We start from the raw sequence: 19,725 nt of genomic DNA, 5'->3' as shown, positions 1-19,725 counted from the left end.
TGTCTGACTCATAATTTCAGATGTCTAATAATGGCAACAGCAGCCAAACTAATTCAGGGACACCCTCAGAGCCAGTCAAAAGAAACCAGAACTGACAATCCAACATCAAGAGACCTGTCAACATCTACACCGTCCTGACTTCATGGATCTGCCCTGCTTAAACCCCAGAAATATTTCTGAGTAATTATACAAGAGCAAAGACTCCGTTAAAATGTACCTTATTTACTTTCTTAATACATGTTACTGGTAATGAATAATTTACCCTAAATCCTGGGTATCCACTGTCTTGCAGAGTTTAGTTGCAACTCTAATTAATCACCTGAAGCAGCTAATCAAGCTCTTCTGGATCACTTGAAACATAAGAGTCCAGGTGAGCTGAAGCAGGTTGGAAATAAACTTTTTAGGACAGTGGGTTCCAAGGAGCAGGGCTGTAGAATTAAGAGTATTCTTATACCCAAGCACATTAAGAGTGACACTGTGTGATGGACTGCTCTGGGAGTTTAGAAATTAAGTAAAAGAACCATGAAACATCATCTTACCCAGATCAGTATTAGGTCCGGCCAGAACCTGCCTGAACTTATCAAGTCTTGACGCCTCTCTCTCGGACATGGCAGGAGTTCCGGATGTGTTCTGATCTGCCATGCGGGCCACCAGTGGAATCACAGGCCTGTGTGGGAGTGACTGCTGTCTGTGTAGTACTGCCTGTTCAATGCCCACTTCTGACACACCAACAGAAAAGAAAACACAACTTTAATGATCATATAAAAAAACCACGGACTGCTCTCTCACATCCCTCAGCCCACTGAATGTAATTATGGAGGCAATTCGTGACACATAGGATATTAGGACATCAGTTTGCCCACAGGTCAGAAGAGGCAGCTACCCCAAGATGCTCAGCTAGTGGTAATGAAACACTTTTCTGTCAAACTAAATCCATTATAGAGCCCGGACAAATGCACCTCATTCAGAGTGCCATAATCATTAGAGGTAATCTTTGGGCACCACACGATTCAATTCATTTCAGTTAGATTCCATTTTAATTTCAATTCATGGTGTCACGATGAGATTTTTTTTTTTTTTTTTTTTTTTGGGGGGGGGGGGGTGGTGGGAATAACCCACATGAACTTAATAGCTTATAAGTCGCTCTTGTATGCTTATGCAAGAATTTCTCAACTACATTTTGTACACTAAACACATCTGGAGAGATGCGAGGTGTGATATCAGGTATACAAAGGTTTGTCTTAGAGAGGAGATGTCAAGAACACTTTAAACTGTTGTGTAAAGATGCCATATAAGGGGCTTTGTAAAGTCACTAGGTTTAATGGGTATATGGGTACATCATTTGCTAAAAATGTTCTCACAAAGAATCACAATGCATCTGTGAATTGATTTTGCCTCAATGTTCAATAAGCATGCTGTCCAAACACTGAACGTCACTGTAAAATGTGATTGTATGCTTGTTAGAGGGATTAAATGTGTCTCTGGGTGACTTTGAGAGATCATTCTCGCATTAAGCATCACAACATCTTCAACGATTAATGGCGTTCATGTAATCCCTGCAGAAATTAGACAGTGCGTGACGGCTGTTGACAGTGTCAACACAAGGTGCTATTAGAGTAGAGGTGGAACGCATCGACAGGAAGTCCATTATCACAGTCATCCACTGCCACTGAGGCTGGCAAAACAAAAAGCTGACAGAACTGTCTGCCAGAGCAGGAACATTGATGGAAGATGACAATCCTCATGTAATCAAAGACCCACAGGAAAGAGTGCTTCATTCTTCACTCAGAGGTTAGAAAGTGTTTTGAAATACATGAGCAGCGGTATACTAATTGCAAACATTCCACTGCCGTCTCACAGCTCTCCTATGTGTTCATGTTATTAGCCGTGTCTCACCTCAATAAACTGAGTTGAGACATATTCCTGAAAATGTTCCATGTCAAATAAGGTAAAGCATTACAGCACAGCCACCTATTATGTATTTGCTATGGACTATGTCAGTTTGAAGTTTTTTGGAAAGTTTGCGCTAGTGAGCCGTTTCAAACTACCCAGACAAACCATAAGCGAACTTCGGTATGGTTAGATTTTTGTTTACAATGACATCATACCCATTCATTCTTCAATTTGAATGACATTTGGGGCCTTCAGGTCACTGCAGTACTATAAAGAACTGGGGTTCTAATATTATTGAAATATATAAAGATGCTTTGATTTGATTTGCTATGCTTCAAAAGTATTGGAGTGAAAGTTTGAGTGACAGCTCTATGAAAAAAAAATGCATTCTATATAAACATATTAAAGCTTATTGGTGAACAAAACAATTGATTGACATTTCACTGACTCCAATTTACCTTGGCCATACAGGTTTACAATGTTACAGACTCCCAGTTAATTACCACAAGTTCAAATGAAACAATTTAATCAAGGTCATGCTAATTAGCTAGGAAGAGGACAAGGAGAAAAGGAAAGACTAGAGTTTAGAGGGTCACAGGTCTGTTCCCAAATCCAAACTCTCATTTAAGACTAAATTAGTTGATTTTTCCCAGAAAGGTCTTGCATTTAGATGCCAACAATCGTAGTCACACAAAATTGGCAATATAATAATAAAACCTTGTGTGTGTGTGTGTGTGTGTGTGTGTGTGTGTGTGCCATTCTACAGAATTGATGCAAAATCAGAGTTGGAAACATCTTGAAAAAAGGTGTCTTTTTTTACCACAAATTTTGTATGTATGCAAATTGTATAATATCTAAGGTACACATATCTAATAATTGTGCAGTTATTCTCATATTGTATTTTCAGTTTTGGAACATTTTTCCTCTACTTAAATTTGTCACCACCAAAACACAGTAATATGTAATTTAATAAGACGGGTTATGTTTACCTACTAAGATTTTGTTTATATCTACCTTGTAAATATAGTTTTTGCTAAATTTTAAATCAATAATTACAATTTTAACAATATTTCAAGTGTGATTTAAGAGATTTGTTGTATTTTGAATACATTATTTCTGTGTTGATCATACAGATTTCAAAGGATTAATTAGTTTGAATATGCTTTGAACCAAACACTATCATAACATCTTAGTTGATAATTCAATATATATATGATTCAATATCAATATGGGCAGTGTCCACAAGTTTTCTTGGTTTCAGTTTCAGTTCTGCAAGACAGTTTAAGCCTCACTTCACAGGACCTTTACATGGGGGAAAAGAAAACGTTTTGCAATGCAAATTATATTTTGTCATTCTTTTGAAATTGTCCTATGCATCCTATGAAATGTAATTCATCTAAATTTAAATGTTTAAGGAGTCCGCACATAAACAAACTTATGATCATGTCTTATGACAGTAAACATTTTAACAGAGAGTGTTTTTTGATCCCTTTTAACGTGTGTGTTGCACGTTGCTGTAGTTGTTTCATTACAACTACCAATGAAGACTGAAGATGGACTTTTGCTGTAAAAACCACATAAGATACATTTCAATTGGATCACTATTCATCCATCTGGGCCAATTGTTCTTGGACCCCAAAGACTGCCGCTTGTGGCTTTATTTAATATGATTATTATTATGATTATTATTTATTATTATGATTATTATTATTATTATTATTATTATTATTATTATCCAGTGTTAACTTAGTCTTATTTATTAATATTTTTATTAGCATTTTAACTTTTCAGTTTATCTAAAGTTTAAGTGTTAGTAATTTTGTTTTAGATTTTATTATTATTATTATTATTAATTAGATTTTGTTTTTTATTTCTGTTTAGCTTTTTATTTATTTATTTGTTTGTTTGTTTTAGTCATTTTAATGCTCCAACTTTTTTAACTACTTTTCAACTTTTTTCATCTAATATTTATGTTATTTTATTCAATTACTTTTTTTTTTTTTAGAAAAAAAAAACAAAACAAAAATTTTGGGTGTGCGATATATATAGATGTGGTATCGAAATCATGATTCAACAGAAGCTGTGATTGTCATGCATATCTTTCAGTGAAGCGCGGTTATGTGATCAGTAGTAAATCTCCATCCGAAGGCCAGAGGGCACTCTCACGGGGAAAGTCCAAATATGCCTCTCAGAAGAAACTCAGGAAATGCCTATAGCGGTAGCTGGATAAACAGAAGATTTAACTGCTTTTATTGATTCAACGTGATTAATGAACACAGGATTATTACAATATATAGTTATTATTATTATAATTTTCATTAAAATAAAGTATATTTATAATGCAATGTAGGGCTGTGCAATTAAACGCATTCGACTGAACTACAGCTATGTGTAGTGAATGCTGCTCAATCTGAAAGCAGGTGATGGTGATTTACTACTAATCACCGGACTGGCTTTACTGAATAGATAACATGCCAAAGAATGCGAATAATTGCACAGCCCTAATGCAATGCCTATATTACTGCTTAGAATACTATGAAATATGTTGTGTGCCTTATTCTGTGTAAGAAGCCACATTATCTCACAGAGGGATTTATTTCAAACACTCGACTGACGTTATGAAGTGAGTTTGTAGTAAAAATATGTTATTAAATGTGGTATTTTCGCATGCTTTCAGATAGAGCAGCATTTACTACACAGAGCAAGCTATGCAAACAGCTGTCATTACCGCAAACGATTTCTTCGATTTCATAATCGCACAATAAAATCACCTGCAATTTTTATGCGTAACTTGTCAGTGAACAACGGCTCTGTGTAGTAAATGCTGCTCCATCTGAAAGCATGTGATGATGATTTACTGCCGATTACAGAACTGGCTTTACTAAAAAAAATTGCATGACAATAGTTAATCATTTGATCGCGCAGCCCTAACAACAATCAAAGATTAATTTCAGATTTGTTAACACTAAACAAACATTCAAACAATAAACCAGACAAAAAGAGTAAACAGAGACAGGAAATGCAGTTGTTCTGATGTTTGACTGACCTTTAGGCGAGCCGACAGGAGCTTCACTGTGTGACTTCACCAGTCTATTGCCACTGAGTGGAAGAGCCTCTGAACTGAACGACAGATCTGTTGTCGTCTCTGCACCTTCTTCTCTCTCATCCTCTTCATCTGGCTCTTCCTCGTGTGCTTCCTGTCCATCTTTTTCATCAGGCTCAGTCATCTCGTCAATCTGTTGCTGTCTTCTCTCCTGCAGCTTGCTGTGGTTTTCTATCACCTTATTGGCTGTCTCCATGACAACCTCAATGTTGAGATTTTGGGCTGCCATAGCGAGGAGTTCATCATCATCATCTCCCACATCCCAAGCATCACTGGTGATGCTCTCAAACTCTTGGAAGGTGGTGGCTTTCTTTGGTTTTCCTGGCGTAGTTGCAGATGGAGGCTTGTTTCCTGCTTTCATCAGACTACAAGAGAAAATTTTGACTTTTGTTTATATATGAATCAAACTCCTACAGAATGGTGTTCCACAGATAACTTTAATAATATCCCTAAATGTGGTAAAATCATAAAGAACAGGGAAATTCTGGCTTCTTTGACTCTCACTGTTATTCACTGTTCACTTACAAAAAAGTTACTTTTTCTCAACTTGGGGCATCACAAAAATGGTCACAGCTGCTCATGTTGCCAAATACTGCTAACTCACATTAAAATCGAATGATTTCTGGTCGCTCTGTCATCACAAATTGCTGTCAGCAGCACCATTTAAGATAAAGTTCAAATCTATTTTTGAGTGATCAAATTCTGATTAAATTGATTCACAAAATAAAGTGGAAGCATTGCATATCATTTTAAACATACATTAGAGGTTGGGGTTCATTTTAAATTTTACAGGAAATGAGATACAACACTTAATGTGTTCTACTCAATTTGATGTTGTATTCTCACTATATAGCCAGCTAACTTAAAAATCAGATTTCCTCTAACGGGGTGCCTCTTAAGTATCTCATTCCAAAATCTACAAAGGCGGCTGCTTTTGGTCTAGTTCAGGCACGCCATTTCATGTGGCACTTCAATGGGCAGGGTTTGCTGATTCATTGTAGTAACATCCCTGGCTGTCAAAAAGAAAATAGCAACAAGTACGATCACTACATTTTCACTATATGCTGTCCAAATTCAACATCAAAATGAACTCTTTTCATATTCTAAAAATCTAATTTTTGTTTTAATTGGGAATGATTAATCTATGCATATTATAGAAAGGGGAACAATGCTATCTTTAATTAAACAGAAATAGCTTGTTCTTCCTCTAAAATGACTTTCTGTTTAAGGTTTCCTTTTTTCTTTTCAAGATCTAATCATTTCCTCACAAAAAAAGCCATGTAATGCTCTACCTTTTTTATTAAACATACATGTGAACCCATTTCATTTTCTTAATTCCATATACTTTAAAATGAAATAGAAACTGCAACAGCATCAACCATATATAAACACACATTTTTATACAGTGCCATATGCCGTTGTTGAATTTTCTTTATCATGCTGAAATTAAGGAAGTGAAAGGGGTTGCAAACAAAACTGACTTGATGAAAATGAAAGCAAAAGATCCCCTTCTATCTTTGAATATGTGACTCAAAACCAGTCTTTAGTAGCACTGGGATATTTGTAGCAAAAATCATTAGGATATTAAGTACAGATCATGTTACATGAAGATATTTTGTACATTTCCTACCATAAATATCAGTAATATGCATTGCTAAGGACTTCATTTGGACAACTTTAAAGGTGATTTTCTCATTTTTTTTTTTTTTTGCACCCTCAGATTCCTGATTTTCAAATAGTTTTATCTCAGCCAAATATTGTCCTATCCTAACAAACCATACATCAATGGAAAGCTTATTTATTTAAAAATAAATAAATAAATAAAATAAATTGACACTCAAGGTTTTGTGGTCCAGGGTCACATATGTTCTTTTCAGCAAAGATAAACATGATAAAATCCATTATACACACACTGTATAAGCTATTACAAAAGCATTAAAATTACAGTTCATATTTTGGAGAATACAGTGCCTGCAAAACAGCAAATTACACTGATAAAGACACTGAAATATCAAAACCACACACACACACACAAAGTTGTTTACCAAAATACATAACTGTACTTACTTGGCATGTAGCAAAGGGTCAAATGGGGGGTGTTGGGCTCCATAAACATGCTGGATACTGTGAAAAAGAATAAGTGATAAGATGGATGTTTATAGGAAAAATCTTTATTTTTAACTCCCCATCATTATTTAGATGATATGAAAACTGGTTTGACAAGGCAAGAAGCAATGAAGCAAAACAACAAAACACAACAAACCTTCCTTTTAAAGAGTTATTAGATATTTTTAATTTGTCACGTGTGTGTACCCACATCATATGTGCACTACTTTAGTTTTATAAAGTTGCTTTTGTTGCCATCACTACTTAAAACACACCATAGAACTATTTTTAAATACCATGTAAAAAGCATGGTATGTGAATACAATAATCACCCAGTATTTGGTATATATCAAAATACTACAATTAATGTAGTTATACTATCATTGTACCAATCTGTAAGAGTTGTCAAAAGTGGGGCCCAGCAGCCCATTGCTAACAGGCTAACACATGACTTTATGAACTAAACTATTAACACAGAGATTTGATCGATATAACAGACATTATCACCACGTACACATCAATCAAAGGGCACATGTCAGTGTTAGAAAAATATAATTATGATGATATAAACTTAATACATCACTGACATCAATCTAGTATGTAGGGAGGTGTACAGTTAGCACACATCACATTAAAAGACAGTTAAAAACAGCCTAAAGAAGATCAGATTTGAGTGACACGTGTTATTCTGAACATTTCGAGCTCCTCCGGTGAGATCTGCCGTTGAAAGATATCGTTCAATTAAGTGTATCTATAATTAAACACATATAAATACACACACAGAGCTAGACATTAGCATGAACACGTCACTCACTTCCCAGGAACCTTGGCTGTGTTTCTCTTCCAGAACTGTTTTTTGCTGCCGTCACCTGACATCGTTTGGCTTCAGAGTACTCGCTCATAAATTAAATTGGCGAAATAAGCTGATAAGTTGTGCAAAATGTGCACGAAGAGTTTATTTACACCTCAATTTCTCTTCGCAAACTCAGAGAGCCGCCATGTTGGTACCGCCCACCGCACATTAGCGGAGCTATGATTGGTTAAGGCGTCTCATGAGTGACGGCTGAACAGCCAATCACAAGTGGACGTTTCTCCACGCCTCCTTTAGTTCCCTCACAGGCCTGTTAAAATGTTTGACGTTGTCTTGTAAAGGAATGTTTAATTTCTAAACATAAAACACACGAGGGTGTCACTAAATAAAACTTATGATCGCAGAATTTGCATCTATGTATTTTAAATGTGGAGAAGTGACAGATTTATAAGATAAGACCCTTTTTCAGTAGCTCTACCATTTTTTGTCTAGATCAATAAAATAAAACAACACATATTTCCAAAATAAAGAAATCCGAAAATACACAAAATCAGTCACACATCTAAAAAAAAACAAAACAACAACAACAAAAAAAACTCTCCCAAAATAATTTTATGTAATAACAGTACCAAAACAAATGTACAACAGTTTTAGGCCTAGCCTAATTCTGACACATATTGTGTCATTGTCATATGCTAATTTCTTTAGGTAGGCTAACTTTTGTGTAATAACAGTACTAAAACTAATGTACAACAGTTTTAGGCCTAGCCTAATTCTGACACATATTGTGTCATTGTCATATGCTAATTTCTTTAGGTAGGCTAACTTTTGTGTAATAACAGTACTAAAACTAATGTACAACAGTTTTAGGCCTTGCCTAATTATGACACATATTGTGTCATTGTCATATGCTAATCTCTTTAGGTAGGTAACTATTTCCTGAGTAGAATGAATGATGGCAATGAGAAAGATTCTTGAAAGATACAATAAGGTATTAATGTTGCAATAAAGCACCATGTTGACGGCATTTGTCACTTTTTTTTCCATATAATGAATATGAATGAGGGAAAAACTTCTGCTTTCCTCATGTCAATACATTTATTAAAGTAATAGGCTACTGCTTGCACTTAAAGGAGTCCACCGTGGTGATAGCTAATAGCAATAACATTATATTATATTACATTATTACATTATTGCATTGTTATATTTTATTATATTATATCCATTAGCCTATATAACACAATATGTACAGTATAAAAGTTCAATACGTTAAATATATGATGGAAGAAAACTGTTTTTATATTTTATAACATTGAAATTTACATATAATGTAATACATTATTTTTAACTCATGTAATACATACATGTAATATATACTGTCCGAGTGGCATAATATGCCATATATAATATAACTTTGTAAATAAATTAATGTAGATCCTTAATTAACTAACAGTGCCACAATAAATTAATAAACAAACAAACAAACAAAGTATGCCAATCACTCACAACGCACCTCCTACTATAGGATTACGTGTGACGCAGATCTGTCTGGCTCCTCCCACTTTATCAGGAAAGAGAAAACCGCTATGTAGCCAAACTGCTTAGGAGAAAACGAGAAACATTGTAGCGACTGTAGTATTTTTATAATAATTTAAAGCGTCGGGGCGGTATAGTATAAACTCGTTTTGAAGATGAAAGTAAGATAACTAGTGTGTATCTGTTGTTAAGAGCAGAAATGGAGAAACAGTCGCGTCTGTTGTGTTCTGAGTTGTGTGTTCAGCGCAGACTGTATGAGGTCACATTAAACTGCGCGATTCTCGCGTGGAAAGACATACAAATCGCCAAAAAACACACCGGACGCGCCATATATGGAGCTGTCAAAGCGGGTGAGTTACATATCTAATACAATAATAACACTATAACATATAGACTACCACACGCTACGCTGCTCCTATGTGTTCTAGTTGTGTGTGTCTCAAAACTGACTTGAGCTGTCTATCTAGACCGTAGTTTTAGGCATCGTATGTACAGAGAAACACAGAACGTAGCATTGTTGACCAGCTAACTGTGATGCCACAAAAAGATACTGACTGCATGACGTCTCTGAAGCCCCAAACACTGCTGATGCTGAACATGTCAGTGGTGCCCAAAAGGATGCTGATTGAAAGACGTCTGTGATTCCTAAAAATGACTAAACACTACTAGATATCTGTATATGTTGTATGGTGAATATTATGCATTCAGAGATGAAGGTCTACTGTATGGTGTCCAAAACACCACTGACTCTGGACATTCTTATAATGCCATAGAACTCTGCTCAGAATCTATGACATCCCAAAATGCTGTGTTGTAAGCACACATTTATGATGTCCAGAAATGCTACTGAATTCTGGGATGCCCAAAAAAATGATGCATTTTGTGCACAATTGTATGGTGCCCAAAAATCCTGCTCACTCAGAACTCGTCTATGAGGCCTAAACATGCTGTGGTCTATGCGCATTTGATGCCCTAAATTGCTGTCTGCTAGGTAGGCAGTTCACTACGTTTTTAATTACAGCCATAAAAAAAATAAAATAAAATAAAAAAACATTATAAAAATACAATTTATTTTCTAGAACACTGCTAAAAAAAATAACTTAAAATATATATATATATTTTTAGTTTAGTCAACTTGAAATTTTGCTTTACTTAATGTTAAGTGATAACTTGGATATTTTAGTTACAGTGTTACATTTTAGTTAATTTTTAGTTAATTCTTTTCAGTGAATGTTATGTAAAGTATCATGTGACAAGATGAGTTTCTTTACAGAATAATTTTACTGTTCCTAGTGGGAACAGAGCACACACACACTGTGTGTGTAAAACAGTAGTTAAGTTGTGTATAAACAAAGTCCCTGTAAGACAAGTCATGTCACTCGCTGGCCATCTTTGAAACGTCTCTCGGGCATCCAATTGCAATCTCTTTGAATGGGGAAACATCAAATTCTACAAAACTGTTCACTAGGCTTGCGATTAAATATCATATTTGAGATCACCAAATAAATCTGATAACAACTGTGTCATAAATGTTGTTTATTTTGCTCAAATAACGTTATAAAAAGCTTATTATTCAGGCTTGATCAGCCAGTGCGCATGCGCAGTCCCGAGCGCATGTCTCAGATGCTGACTGTTTCTATAGCAACCGGGACGCTTCTAACGGCAGCTGCAGTGAAGCGCTGACTTTACCGATTAGCGATTGGCTCAGAAGGCGGGGCTTCCTGTGATTGAGTGGCCATATTGATTGTTGCATTTTTCCCCATTCAAAACTATACGCATGACACGTCTTGGGTATTCTATAGTCTTTGGTATAAAGAGTGTGTGAAGTGTTCTCAGACTGTGCTGGAAGGTCAGAGAGGTCACTGATAATCTTGAGGAATTGGGTTTTGTTGTGTTTCCACCAGTCTGCTGCACACACTCTACTATTCTGTCATCTCATTGCTGCAGGTCTATGGTTGGGATTGTTAATGAGTCTGTAGATGTCTGTCATGAACTTCCAGGTTTGGGTAGTTAATTAGTTATTTGTGTAACATTGTTTCATGAAAATCAACCTTTTCAGAAGAAGAGAGTGACCACAAATTATTTGCTAGACAAATGGTCAGGTCATTGTTTGTTGGTGGACACAAACTTTCCAAAAGTTGGTTTGAATTCAGCATTAATCTGTAAAATGTTATACAATTAAGTTTCCAGCCATGTTATAAACAAGGCAAAGACATGTGGCAGTTTACATTCAGCTCTTAGAAATAAAACCAAATAAAAAAGTGTGTATTATCTCAGTTACAACAGGGTCATTCCGTGTCAACTCAACCAGAGGTCCCCGGCTCAAATTTTTGAATTTGCTTATATTTTTTCTGAAGAAAGATAAACATGTATAGTGATGAAAGCCAAAATATTAAATGTCATGGATGAATATTTACTGAGTAATCCACTCTTTTGTACTATTTTGTTGAGGACCTCTGGTTGAGCTGAGACAGAATGACCCAACAATAAGTTTTCGCTTTGTTTAAAGAACCACCATAAGTTAAATATTGCTAATAGCCAAGAATAAAGCTTACACAAAAATCACAACCTTGCATTAAAAAAAAAAAATGGCAGATGAACTGACTGTGTATTTCATTTGATAATCCTAGTTATTGATAATCTTCAAGGATCGTATGTATGCTTGCTGTAAACTGTTGCTATATGTAAAAGCAGCATAAAGATTCTGCTTAAAATCCAGTGTTCCAAGCCATATAGGTTTGTAACAACATGAGTGTGAGTGGATGATATCTTGTTAAAAAATAAAAAAGGGTCATTTCAATATACTTGACCTTTTAAAACGACCCATGTAATAGAACCATGAACTCCACATAAATATTACGTTCAAAACTAATCCAGGTTTTGAAACTGTTTCACCTGAGCCAGAACTTTGCCCATGCTGTGGATACATTATACATCTGAGGAGAAGTTGAGAACTGGATGACCTCCACTAAGATCCATTACACAAAGCCGACTTTTATTTAAAGCTCTTGATGGATATTTTCCTCGGGGCCATGACACATTAAATTAAGTTTCCACCCTGCTTAAGGTAGTTCAAGGCGCCAATGTTTAATTAAAGGATTTCACATGAACAAAATCATTGCTCACATGAGGTAAGGGAAATTATTTTAGGGTTAAGCCTAAACTGTTTTTGTTGTCATCAGTACCCAAATATTGTTGTTTAGTTTTGTTATGTTTTTTGTTGTTCTTTGATCCCCCCCCCCTTGTTTTGTTTTGTTTTGTTTTGTTTTCGGTCTTTCGCATTACTCTTTGTAGTTCGCAAGTTTATAAATGGATACTTTTTCAAACATTTCTCTTTTCATACCTCTTCTCCAAAATTCAGTTTCTGGAGTGAACTCTTCTTGTAGTTCACATACACTTGAAGCTGACCTGTTTTATTGATTTTTAGACATGAAGAACATGGGTCAGTTTTTATTTTATTTTAACTGTGGAAAGCTTTAGGTTGCCAGTGCGACTTGTTTCAGCACTGGCTGTCTAGTGTGCGATTTAGTTTGTCCATCTGCTGTGTAATCTAACCCCCTTCACCACGAGTTAATTTTCTCAGAATGCGTGTAACTAAAGTAGTGGGGACACAAAAGACATTATTTGTAGAGCGCCCTTTTATACTAAACAAATGTTTGGTTTTGCTGGAAAGGTCACGTTGGATGGATAAATGGTGTATTATGCTGCTCAAACATGGCACTTCAGAACTTTGTGAGAAGGGAATAAATGCCTGGTCCCAAAATCACATCTCCATGGTAACAAATGCCTGGAAGGACATGAGTAATATTCCGCAACATGATCCACATCAGGATCCATAGGTAATGCATATGGTGTGGAATTGTTCTTTCAAATCAATGACATACATTTGAGGTTTCCTCTAGCCTAGTGCAGCTCTCTAGCTTTTAATCTGTGGGTCAAGGCATGTCATAATTGTAGTAAACACAACTGTAATCTCAGTTTCTTGCCATATTAATAACATGGGGGGTAATAACATTAATACCCCCCCCTGAATGCACGATCACTTTTTAGTTTCACTAACACTTTCGAGATTCGCGATCGCATGTACTCTATTCATACTATGGAGCTGCAGTACTAACCACACATTTTACAAGATTATATGTTTGTCAGTGGTACTGAGGCTCTGCAAATCATTCACCATCGTCCTCAATCATCTCTCCTTACACCTTGTCTACACCGGTTGCGACAGTTGTCGTGTTGCGCCGCACCGTATCAGCTAAAGACTTCTACACTGGACGTGACAAAGCGACCGTTGAAAATCATTTGAAATTTGTGTCAACAAGTCATAAATAGAACGCGGCAGCAGTTTACTGTCAGGGATTTGTGGTGTCACGCTGTGCCATCACGCTGTGCCGCAACGCATGCAGTGTAGACAGCATCACTGATTATACTGAGCTCTATTGACGGATCTGACTTGACTTTGACTTGACTGAGCTCAGACGCTCGCATCCGGTGTAGACATGGTGTTAGGAATTGTTAGTTGTTTTCCCTTACAAGGATTCACGCTTCGGGCACACTCCTTAACTCCACATCATTGTGTACATCGAGTACAAGGCTTTTTTCTCCTGAACTGAAGCCTTTTTTCAATCACGGATTGAAACTGCATGGCCATTGTTTCGTGCAGTGTTTAAAAAATGAACCAATGGCTCGGCACCGGAGCTGTATGAGCCTATGGTGACAAAGCCTGCCAACTCATACTGCTTCTTGCTAAGACACTATGGGAACACAGTACAATCACGCCATGCTATGGTAGAGGTATGACTATAAGTATCATAACTTCCATAAGCAAACAATGCCCATAGAGAAGTTAACAACAACCCAAGGCTAAGACGGGCTGAGCTTCTTGAGGTCACACCCGGCCTGGTTAATCGTTCCAGAGTACTCCTGCAACTTCAGCACCAAGGAGTCGAGAGCTGACAGGTGAACTAATGCCAGTCAGCTTGAGCAAGGGATCTCTGTAAGATCTGTTTGTGTAACACAGCGCGTGTCTCTTCAAGTGGAGAGGATCCTGGCCTGCAAGGCAGGGACTTCCAGGTTGTAAAATCTTGTGAATGAGGATGACGAGGCCCAGCTGGCCGTCTCACAAATATCCACAATGGACACACTGCTGAACCATGCCCAAAATGAGGTGATGCCTCTGGTAGAATGGGCCCGTAGTCCGATGGGACATTGTAGGCCCAAGGAAGAGTATGCTAGCGAGATGGCATCAACTATCCATCTAGAGAGTCTTTGCTTCTTGACTGGATACCCTCTGGTGCAGTTACCTTCAGGGCCCTCAGCACAGTGAGCATATCCCATGAAGGGATGGTTAGGGGACGAGGCGAATTCAGCCCCCTGGCACCCCTTAAAGGGGTCATATGATGCGATTTCAATTTTTTTTTTCTCTTTGGAGTGTTAAATGCTCTTGGTGAATAAAGAAGATCTGTGAAGACTAAAGTCTCAAATCCAAAGAAATATTCTTTATAAAAGTTAACACTCGTCCACGCCCCTGAAACAGCTCGTTCTGACATGCCCCACATATCTACGTCAGTATGTGGGAAGATTTGCATAACACAGCCCATATGTTCTGCAAAGAAAGAAGGCATACCTTTTATTCTCGTTGTATTATTGTTGTTGCCGCCGCCATGTCGTATAGATGCTGTGTGTTTCAATGTGAAACTACTTTTTTTGGCCTTCCAAAAGAGGATGATATCCGCTTTGTCATGCCTGGAGCTGATCCGTTCTGGTCCCTGAGGAAATACATCAACTTGCACTGTGGATCGCCGAATCGGCTTTCACCGTGGATGAAGCGGCGTCCAGCTAGAGGTTGTCACATGTGGTTGCTGCAAGACCAAGGTACGCTCCTTCGTAGAATCCGCCTGCCGTACCGTTCTCAAGCCGCCCGCCTCTGCTCATTCAAGCCGATGTGTGACATTGTTCCGTTGAGAGAGCGAAACTACTTTGTTTTTGCCTTCCAAAAGAAAACATGACTAGAAATCATGTTTATATCATGTTTATAATGGGTTTTATGTTTTTGTCTCGTAGCTCCGGCCGGACAAGGATTCACAATGTTAAGAAGCGTAACATTTCCATCGCACTTGAGGCATTTGGCCAATCACAATGCGCTGGATAGCTGGTCAATCACAGCACACCTCGCTTTTCAGAGAGATGAGCCTTGTGAAAATCGATGCGTTTCAGAAGCCGGGGCATAGTGGAGAAACAATAATGTACAGTATGTGGAAAATAATGTGTGTTTTTTTTTTTTTACCTTAAACTGCATAAACACATTTCATTACACCAAATACACAAAATAATGTTCTTTTTAGCAGCATCATATGACCCCTTTAAGAAGCAGATGACCGCACAGATTTTGCCCACCGATTTGCCTGCAATAGGGGCATGAGAGGCCATTATAGCCACCACATAGACTTTGAGAGTGGATGGGGAGCATCCCTTATCGAGCAGCTCTTGTAGGAATGACAACACCTCTGACAGATCGGAAGTAGGAGTGTCTTTGCCATGGTTTAAACACCAAGCAGAAAAAAATAGACCACTTGAGGGCATAGAGGCGTCTGGTAGACGTGGCTCTAGCCTCCGAAATTGTGTTTAAGACTCGCTCTGGGAGGCTCAAAGGCTCCTGTCCAGCGGCCAGAGGTGTAGGGCCCATAGATCGGGCCGAGGGTGCCATATTGTCCCATTCGCTTAAGAGAAGAGAGCCCTTCTCAACGGAATGGGCCAAGGGGCCGCTACCAACAGCTGAGTCAGCTCTGATAGCCACAGCTGGTTCATCCAGAGAGGGACCAACAGGAAAACCTTGTAGTTTTGTTCCCTGATTCACGTGATTACCTGTGGGAAATGCATAAAGAAGGAGGTTGGGACAATCGTGGGCCAACGCGTTCATGGTTTTTGAGTAATAAATTGTGCAGTAGGAGTTGTCCTCTGAGATGAAGACGTCTACCTCGGCCTTGCCGAAGATCTCCCAGATCCTCTGAATCGTCAGCGGATGGAGCGTCCACTCCTCTGAAGGGACATTGACAGGCCTGATTTACCCTGACCTGCAGTGACCCTGACGCATGGGATGGAACCTGTGGTTTCAGCCAATGCTGAAGGGGGCGCATACGAAGCAGACCCATCGGTAGTGCTGGCGATGCCACAGCCATGAGGCCCAGCTTCCTCTGAAACGTTTTGAGGGGCGAGTGGTACTGGAAATCTTGAAGGTGGTCACCAGCCTCCCTTTGGCCAGAGCTGTTCCGGTGCGACTACAGCTCTCATTCGGTTTGATTCGAAAATTGTTCCCAGGAATGATATGTGTTGGTTGGGGAACAACGCGCTCTTGGCTAAATTGACCCAGAATCTCAAGTGCTCTAGGTGGCTGAGGAGGAGAGTCCTGTGTGAAATTAGCTCTGCCTCTGACTGGGCCAGAATGAGCCAGTCGTCAAGGTAGTTGAGAATGCATATTCCCATCTGTCTCAAAGGGAAAAGAGCCACGTCTATGCACTTCGTAAAAGTGCGGGGGCCAGGGACAGCCCGAAGGGAAGGACAGTATATTGATAAGCCACTCCCTTGAAAGCGAATCTCAAGAATTGCCTGTGACGGGGGGCTATCTGGATGTAAAAGTATGCATCTTTCAGGTTCAGTGAAAAGAACCTGAGCGAATTTTCGCAAGGATCTGTTTCAATGTAGTCATCCTGAACTACCACTTCATGAGGGCATGTTTCAGGCATCTGAGATCGAGGATGGGCCGGAGGCCACCATCTTTCTTGGGGACAAGAAGTAGCAGCTGTAGAAGCACACAAAGAAGTAGTTTGCTCTCTTTGAAAATCTTTGTGTTTTATTTTTTCTGCTATAACAGTAGCTGATTGCTCAGGTGCTTGAACAGACCCTGTTGTTTGCAAAAAACACATTTTCCTCTGCACCCAGAGTTGAACGGGGTGTCAGGAGGTCTAAGAGAGGCTGCTTGGGAGGCTGTAGCGAGACCTGGCCCCATCCTCTTCCTGTCCTGCAGATCAGGAAGATGCCTGAGGCGCTGGGTCATTTGGGAGATATTGGAGCATCAAGGAAGGGGATCTTATCTGCATACTTGATCTCTGTTAACGTCAGCCATAAATGGCGCTCGAGCACCACAAGGCTGGCCATCGATCTCCACAGAAGTGCGCGGCCACAGACTCATCCAGGGTAGGCAGCTTATCGTACCACTTCTCTTCAGTGCTGTCGATAGAGGTGAGGGCAGATGAAGCAGAAGTACAGAGGTGGGCAGAGTAGGTAGCGCGACACAATCTGGTGAGTTCATTGTGGTACTCCAGGAATAACAAAGAGGAATGCTGACAAGGTGCCTGACACCGCCCCAGAAGGAAGCATTCATCCGGACGCCTGCGAGAGGGCTCCTTTGGCTGAGACCACTCTAAACCCAGCTTTTTTACCGGTTTCGAGAGGATACGGAGAAGTTCAGCATCCATCCCATCTCTGGCGGCACTGGGCAAGGATGATGGCAAGGGGGTGGGGTTAGTCACCGAGCCCAACAGCTCCTCTGCATCCGAGGCTGTTAATGACATGCTGTCATCAAGCAGTTCGTTCTCACTTTCCCCAAATGAGACCAGGTCGCTCATGCCGGCAGAGGGACATTGGTCAGACTGGGAGAAAAGGATGGGAGAACTCCCTCTCTTGGGAGTCACTCAGTTTATTTCAACTTTTTTTTGTATAGCACTTTTCCCAGTAAATATTGTTTCAAAGCAGCTTCACAGAAGTATTTTGAATACAATCAGGAAGTAATTTGTTAATTGGTCAGAAATAAGTGTTAGAGTATTATCCATGTGGGACTAGTATTCAGCGAAGATAATGTAGGTTATATGGCTAGTTATGTATTTAGTTAAGTATACATAATGAATGTTATGATTACAATAAAGATGTTCATTTACGTGCACTTAGACCATGTGCAGAGTATAGGCCTATAGCCTAAGGTTGTTGCATCATTGAGCCATGGTTTGGAAGGTCATGTGGTGTATTTGGCAGGGTGAGAGCTGCGATATAACAGTCAAGGACCCCTGGAATGTCAACTATTGTTTAGTGGTATTTCCTCTGTCCTTATTAAGTTTACTGCCTCTGTTTAACACAATTATTTACTATAGTTAACAGAAATGAGAACAAATCAGAACATTTTATGTAATCGTATATGTGTCTGCAATGTTTTTTGATGTAATCGCATGCAGGGTGATTGCAGGAGAATTATATTGGAAATTAATGAAATGAGGTGAACAGATTGTAAATGATCAGATCATGAGCAGTTTCACAATCAGAAAGATTGTGTTTTGTTTATAGGAAAAACTGACAAACTAAATACTCTCATTCCAATTTCTCAATTTTTGAAATTATACTGTTGACTGCTTTTATGAAGCATTCAACACTGTTATTCAGCCCCTTTAGCAAATGTACTGTAAATGATCAAAAAATATTTTTACTGTATTCTTTAATTTATTTATACCATATATATTTCTTTAAAATAACACAAGGTTTTAAAATATTCCAGTCCAAATTCCGGGCAAGTGTTGCAAAAGGAGCAATAAAATTTAGAATCTAGAAAATGAAAATTCTTTATAAAATAAAACCACATGTAATATGTATAATGTATCTTATATAATATGAATAAATAAATGTAAATAAATAAATACTTTAAGGTATGGTCACGTTTACCTTTTTTTTTTTTTTTTTTTTTTTTTTTTTTTTTGTTAGTTGATCCTAAACATAGACCAAGAAAACAACTAAGAATAAATGCAACAGGCATTAAGTCCCTTATGAACTCTTTAACTCTACTGCGTCACCTTTACATCTCAGCTTTTTGCCTCATGCAGTATTCATGTGTTATACAATAACGCCCTAATACAAGTATCATGAAACTTTTATCAGGTTGTTGTTTCCATGTTATTGTGCTGTTAGGTTTATGGCTACATCTGGGCATATAAATGGTTTCATTCAGCTGTATAAAAATGAAATACACTTGTTATGTCTCATAAATGTGTCATGAAGTTTTAATGAAGATAAATTATTACTCTAGGTTTATCTGGATAATAAGTAAAGTTTCTGAAACAGTACTTTATTCTAATCCACATAACTCTCTGATCTTTTGAATAAGGTCAAACCTCATTAACTTCCTCTCCCAGGGGTTTTCTGGAAAGCCTGCTTTATGTAACATAACACAAGATTGACTCGTTTGGGCACAAGCTGTCAGAATGCAAAAACCTCCTTTGTTTAAAATATATTTTCC

General features: G+C 38.3%; 2 protein-coding genes across 4 annotated transcripts in view; one reads left to right on the top strand and one right to left on the bottom strand.

Annotated features, from left to right (window-relative positions):
- Positions 1 to 8,178, bottom strand: part of LOC109070223 (TBC1 domain family member 22A-like) — a 97,337-nt gene extending 89,159 nt beyond the window's left edge. The window contains exons 1-4 of one of the 3 annotated variants that reach the window (XM_042722426.1): positions 7,917 to 8,178; positions 7,064 to 7,120; positions 4,940 to 5,361; positions 540 to 719 (exon numbers count right to left, since the gene is read on the bottom strand). In XM_042722426.1, the coding sequence (XP_042578360.1) occupies positions 540 to 719; positions 4,940 to 5,361; positions 7,064 to 7,120; positions 7,917 to 7,978 (721 nt within the window). In that variant the 5' untranslated portion in view covers positions 7,979 to 8,178. The remainder of the gene's footprint in view (positions 1 to 539; positions 720 to 4,939; positions 5,362 to 7,063; positions 7,121 to 7,916) is intronic. The other 2 variants (XM_042722425.1, XM_042722427.1) reach the window with 2 other exon arrangements.
- A 1,273-nt stretch (positions 8,179 to 9,451) lies between these two features.
- The window catches only part of LOC109094430 (ceramide kinase-like), a 31,165-nt gene continuing 20,891 nt past the window's right edge, over positions 9,452 to 19,725 (top strand). The window contains exon 1 of the mRNA XM_042722424.1: positions 9,452 to 9,799. Within this exon, the coding sequence (XP_042578358.1) occupies positions 9,649 to 9,799 (151 nt within the window). The 5' untranslated portion in view covers positions 9,452 to 9,648. The remainder of the gene's footprint in view (positions 9,800 to 19,725) is intronic.

Source organism: Cyprinus carpio, chromosome B4 (genome assembly GCF_018340385.1).
Source record: "Cyprinus carpio isolate SPL01 chromosome B4, ASM1834038v1, whole genome shotgun sequence".
Lineage (NCBI taxonomy): Eukaryota > Metazoa > Chordata > Actinopteri > Cypriniformes > Cyprinidae > Cyprinus > Cyprinus carpio.
This window is presented reverse-complemented; position numbering and strand designations above follow the sequence as displayed.